General features: G+C 47.4%; 1 protein-coding gene across 2 annotated transcripts in view; it reads left to right on the top strand.

Moving 5' to 3' along the window:
* The window catches only part of LOC111658046 (teashirt homolog 1), a 37,324-nt gene extending 31,068 nt beyond the window's left edge, over positions 1–6,256 (top strand). For both annotated transcript variants that reach the window (XM_087175200.1, XM_023410417.2), the window contains exon 3: positions 1,395–6,256. In XM_087175200.1, coding sequence (XP_087031326.1) covers positions 1,395–4,933 — 3,539 coding nt within the window. In that variant the 3' untranslated portion in view covers positions 4,934–6,256. The remainder of the gene's footprint in view (positions 1–1,394) is intronic.
* Positions 6,257–6,483: the final 227 nt, after the last annotated feature.

Raw genomic sequence — 6,483 nt, 5'->3', positions numbered from 1 at the left:
ACCCCCCCACCCATCTCCTCTCAGGCAGCAGTAAATGGTGCCAGTGTATATATATCAGGTATTATGTCCACTTAGATTATGATATGACAGGTTAGCGTGCCGTTTGAAGCTGACAGCACATCTGTTTCATCAGGAGAGACTGATACTGGCATCTAGGACACACATCTCACCATGCAGGAAGGAGATAAAGGAAGAAGCTAGGGGGCCGTCTTTCCTGTCTCCCTGTCTTCCTCACCCTTTCTCTCTCTCTCTCTCTCTCCCTTTTCTCTTACAGCCCCTCTCCCCGCCCACCAAACCCACCACCTCCTGCTCACTTTTTCTTCCTCCCTACATTTTCTTTTCATTCACTTGTTCTCCCCCTAACAACCTCCTGTCTCTCCTACTTACTGATGCTTGCTGTGTCCTCCCTAGCATGCAAACACACACACACACACACACACACACACACACACACACACACACACACACACACACACACGGCCTAGCCTTGTATCTTATATGCCTTTGTATATTTTACTGGTAAACCTGTTACATCTCAGCCTTCTCTAGTTGCCTTTCCCCACACCTCGATCTTTGATCATGTGTTCACTTTCTTCTGCCTTCTTGTTAAGCATTGTGCATGCCATTTTGGATCACAGAGCAGTAGCACATTTTTGCAAATGCATAAACTGTCTGCCCAAGAGTCCCTCCCTCAACAATCACTGTGGTATTCTCAATCCAAGTACCATTGTTTTGTTTTGTTTTTTACCAGTTCCTGCTTATTAGCTCAAATGAAAATTACCTTCCGCTCATCAGAGTGGGTTAGGAAAAGCTGTGATATCTCCAGATTAGCGTTTTGTTTCTTTCCCTCCCCGATCAGTTACATAACCTGAGCATGTGAGGAGCTGAACTTCATGGACTGGATGAGTGAGAAGCAATAAAGCTTGGGGAAGAAAGAAAGAAAGGAAGAAAGAAAGAGAAAGGGGGAGTTGAACATGTAAGCATGCAGCTGGCTAACAAGGCCAAACAGCCAGTCATTTCCTGGGGAACATGAGGCATGTGTGGAGGAATAGGGAGTTGGGAAGGAAAAGGACAACTGTCAGAAGCTCAGTGATTTATTTTTCCCTTGGAGGCTTTTTTCACCACTGGCTTTCAGAGCCACATGTGTGTAAAATACACACAAACTCATGCATGCATGCATACAGACACATACACACACTCGCTGGATGAGAATAAAAGCTTACATCTCCTATCATTGAGTATTCATTCCATGTTATTTTGACAGTGGTCCTGTTAGTGTGCTGTAAATCTTTAATTTCACTGAGCTGACCTCTTTTTCTCTCTTTTTGTCTCCCCCTATTTTTTTATTTTTTATTTTTATCTTCTTTCTCTTCCTCTTTCTCTCTGTGCTCCAGCGTACATGCCCGAGGACGAGCTTAAGGCAGCCCCTCACGATGAGGAAGAGCACCTGCAGGATGACGGCCTCTCATTAGACGGCCAGGACAATGAGTTCCTGTGCAACGAGGAAGAGGAAGATGTGGACGGAGGCCAGCCACCTAGCTACAGAGACTCACCACTCAGCAATGGCACTAATCCTGACGCCGGATATGGGTCTCCACTCAGTGATGCCAGCGACCGACTCACGGACTTCAAGAGCACCTCCTCCACGGATGGTCAGGAGAGGGAAGGCGCAGCTTTGCCCTTCCGCCCCAACAACGGCCTCTCTTTCCAGGATAGCCTGGCGCAGATGAAAGCCGTCTATGCAAACCTCATCTCAGATGCCTCTTGGTCCAGCATCACTATGGACATCATGAAATCTAAGCCCGCTGCGGCGGGCAGCGTCAACAGTGCCCTCACTACTCCGGAGCCCGCCTCTACTGCCTCTGCCTCCACAACCACAACCATAAACAAGAGCAGTGGGGTCAACATGGTTAGCAGTCATCACAATGGCAGGAGCTCCAGCACCACTGTCAACCACACAGGCGGCGCAAGTGGCAATACTAATGGCACAGCAGCTAGCTCTGTTGGCAGCCATAGTGCAACCAGCAGCAGCGGTGGGAGCAGCAGCGGTGTGGCTAGCAATGGTAGCGGTGTAGCCTACGACTGGCACCAGGCGGCACTTGCCAAAACTCTTCAGCAGACCCCTTACCACCTTTTGCCAGAGCCTAGCCTCTTCAGCACAGTGCAGCTCTACCGGCAGAACAACAAGCTGTATGGCTCTGTTTTCACCGGTGCGAGCAAGTTTCGCTGCAAAGACTGCAGCGCTGCCTACGACACGCTGGTGGGTCTGACGGTCCACATGAACGAGACGGGCCATTATCGAGACGACAACAAGGACAAAGAGGAGGATCAGGGGAAGCGCTGGTCCAAACCGCGCAAGCGCTCCCTGATGGAGATGGAGGGGAAAGAGGATGCCCAGAAGGTGCTGAAGTGCATGTACTGCGGCCACTCGTTTGAGTCTCTGCAAGATCTCAGCGTTCACATGATCAAGACCAAGCATTACCAGAAAGTGCCTCTCAAAGAACCGGTGCCAGCCTTGGCCACTAAACTGGTGCCCACTTCAGCTAAAAAACGAGCGATCCAAGACGCTATAGTCTCCCCATGCTCCCCGGACTCTCTCCATGCTGGTAGCGGTGGTGGCGGCGTATCCCTCGGGGATGTTGGCAAAGATACAAAAGCCGTACCTAACCCCTATGTTACGCCAAACAACCGCTATGGCTACCAGAACGGTGCCAGCTACACATGGCAGTTTGAAGCTCGTAAAGCCCAGATCCTCAAATGCATGGAGTGCGGGAGCTCCCATGATACACTGCAACAGCTGACTGCCCACATGATGGTTACAGGTCACTTTTTGAAGGTCACAAATTCTGCATCCAAGAAGGGCAAACAGCTGGTCTTTGATCCAGTGGTGGAAGAGAAGATTCAGTCTATCCCACTGCCACCGACCACCACCAGACTCCCTGTCCCCAGTAGTGTTAAGTCCCAGCCTGTGTCCCCCGCCCTCTCCTCCGGCTCAGAGGAAAAGAGGGAGGGAGGTGAGGATGAAAAGGTGGATTGTGGTGAGTCAGTGGAGAAAAAAATTAAGGAGGAGAAAGACGACTCAGGTGAAAAATCTGAGACTGATGCCACATCATATAAATATCTTAGAGAAGAAGATCTCGAGGAGACGCCCAAAGAGGGTTTAGATATTCTTAAATCCCTTGAGAACACAGTTTCCAGTGCCATCAGCAAGGCCCAGACAGGCACGCCCACATGGGGCGGCTATCCTAGCATTCATGCAGCCTACCAGCTGCAGGGTGCCATGAAAAGCTCCGCTACTGTTCTGCCCCCAACTGTCCAGAGTGTCCAGATGCAGCCCATCTTTAACAGCGGGCTACGAGGCCTGGTGAGTGACCCCAACTCAGTCATCCACTCGCCTCGAAGCCCGTCCTCCCCCACCCCCCTCAGGAGCAATGTCACTGCCATGGAGGAGCTTGTGGAGAAAGTGACAGGGAAAGCTGCCACTGTGAAGAAAGAAAAGGAGGAGAAGATGGTGAGCCTGGAACGATGCCGGCCCCCGTCGTTAGTAAAATCCCCCTCCCCTACACTGAGAGAGCAGAGGGAGCAATTGGCATCTCCAAATGACCTCTCTAAGCCGTCAGGTATGAGAAGTAGCAGCCCAGGCAGTGTAGATTCAGAGCTCATCTGCAAGAAGGAGCCCAAAGAGAGCCTAGTGGATGGCCACAACAACCATTCAAAGAACGGCACTGAGGCCTGTCAGTCCCCTGTAACTAACGGCAACAGTCTTGGCATCATCACTGATCACTCACCAGAAATTCCTTTCATCAACCCTCTCAGCGCACTCCAGTCAATCATGAACACACACCTGGGTAAGGCCTCCAAACCAGTAAGCCCGGCTGCAGACCCACTGTCCATGCTTTACAAAATCAGCAACAGCATGATGGATAAGCCAGCTTTCAACCCACCTCCTCAGGGCAAGCCAGCTGAGCCCATCAACCACTATCAGTTGTACGAAAGCAGTGACCAGCCCATAGACCTGAGTAAAAATAAATCCTCCAATAACAGCAACAACAACAACAACAATAACAACGGCAGCATTGCGCTCCTGACCAACAATAGTGTAAATGGTAACAAACCCCTCATTTCCCTCCCTGACTCAGTCTCTTCTCCCCTGAGAGAGAACGCTCTGATGGACATTTCAGATATGGTAAAGAACCTCACTGGCAGACTGACGCCCAAATCCTCAACCCCTTCCTCCATTTCAGAGAAGTCGGACGCCGATGGCAGCGCATTTGAGGACGCCCTCGAGGACCTCTCCCCAGTGCAGAAGAGGAAAGGGAGGCAGTCCAACTGGAATCCCCAGCACCTCCTCATCCTCCAGGCACAGTTTGCCTCCAGCCTGAGGGAGACCCCAGAGGGCCGCTACGCCATGACCGACCTGGGCCCTCAGGAAAGGGTCCACATCTGTAAGTTCACAGGCCTCTCCATGACCACGATATCCCACTGGCTGGCTAATGTCAAGTACCAGCTGAGACGGACTGGGGGCACCAAGTTTCTCAAGAACATGGACTCGTGCCAGCCTGTGTTCCTCTGTGGTGACTGTGCCTCCCAGTTCAGGACTCCCTCCTCCTACATCAGCCACCTGGAGTCTCACCTGGGCTTCAGCTTGAAGGACCTGTCCAAACTGTCAGCTGAGCACCTACGGGAGCAGCAGGCTGCCTCAAAGGTGATCACAGACAAAATGACATTCGGCAGCCCCCTGTCAGCCTTGACCACGCCAGAGGACGACACAGGCTCTGTGTACCAGTGCAGACTTTGCAATCGGACATTCGTCAGCAAACACGCAGTCAAACTGCACCTCAGCAAGACCCACGGCAAGTCTCCAGAGGACCACCTGGTGTTTGTCACTGCTCTGGAGAAACTGGAGAAGCTAGACAAGATGGAGAAGGTGTAAGCGGGGTCTCGAGCTGAGGGTAGAGACTGACAGCTGTGGAACTGACTAGAATTTCATTGCACTAAAATGACGTTGTTCACAGTTACTGCACTGGGCCGAACTGAGCCGCCAGAAAAAAAATCAGTCTTATAGTTTTTTGTTGTGATAACTGCCTGACTGGACCATGTCTTTTCATGTTGATTTGTTTTTGTTTTGCCAAGCTTTTTTACACTTATTTTGTAATATATTTATATGCTATTTGTCTGATCTGTGCATGTATTTTAGTGAATCAAGGTTAAACACAAGATTTTAATCTTTTCATGGCAAAAATACAACTACTGCTTCAATGGTAAAAGTGGTGAGTGGAGAGAATTGGTGGAAGAGAAAACTGTATAATACTTGATATGAAGAAGGTGAAAATTAAATGTATACACCAAAAGAATGAAAGAATACCCTGAAAGACTGAAGTAGCACCTTAGACAGCTGAATTTTCTGAATTTGTAAAGAGAACATGTTTTGAAATATCTTGCATTTGTCAAAATCAGATTGATTTTAAAAGATCAAGGATTATCATTTCTCCCCCCCCCCCCCCCCCCCCCCCTCCTCTTGTTTTTTGGGTTCCTGTCACTGCAATGTTTTTGATGATGAATGGCCTGCTCATAAATCTGTCAGTGTATTAGAAAAAAAGATCACGTGAACATTTGGAAAAACTGAAATGCTGCTTTTGGGTACGAGTCAATCAGTGAAAATGAATGGCCGTCAGTATGCAAGTTTGCTCAAAAAACTTTTCCTTGTTGTGAAGTATCACCTTATAGCAATTTTCCAGTTGTATGGTTTGTTACAACTTTCTCTTTCTAAATGGTGTCGCTTTATTCAACTGTAAAGAGAAAAGTCTGTTACATGTAAATGATTACCAGTGAAATGTCAGTACTCCATAAGACATATCTTACCATTTGAAACGGCTCAACATTCTTTGTATCTTAAGGTGTGTGCATTCTCTAACTTTTATATTGTCATTTTATATACAAAAATGATAAAAAAATAAAAACAGATGGTGTATATAGATATATGCTGTAGAGCTACAAAATGTCCTTTTTTAAAGAAAATACAAATTTAGCTTCTTTGGCTTGGTTTACAGAAATGATTTTAATTATACTTGCATCCAATTTGATGCATGAAATGGTGTGGAAAATAAATAAGCGATGCACAATGACTATACATTTCAATGTTTTATCGACAATATTGTAAAAAAAAAAACAAAAAAAAAAACTTTTTAGCACCGATTAGTTTGTTTCATTTCTTTCTCAATTGTAAAATAAACCCCAAAGCAGTTGTTAACAGTCATATATTTGTGGTTGTGTGTTCATTTGTCATGGCGGTGCACCAAACTCAATGTGTATAAAACTTAAAGCAGTCACACTCAGGTCCAATCCTCGGCCGGACGAAATAGGATTTCTTTTATTTCTTTAGCTACACTTTGAAATTCCCTTATCTCGCTACTTGTACATATTTTACTAACAGGCCTGCTTTTATGTTTGCAAAAATGTTAGGAGAAAAAGAAAAAGTCACTG

Source organism: Seriola lalandi, unplaced genomic scaffold (assembly GCF_002814215.2).
Source record: "Seriola lalandi dorsalis isolate HSWRI2012SDOR001 ecotype SW California unplaced genomic scaffold, Sedor1 jcf7180002054425, whole genome shotgun sequence".
Taxonomy (NCBI): Eukaryota; Metazoa; Chordata; class Actinopteri; order Carangiformes; family Carangidae; genus Seriola; species Seriola lalandi.
This window is presented reverse-complemented; position numbering and strand designations above follow the sequence as displayed.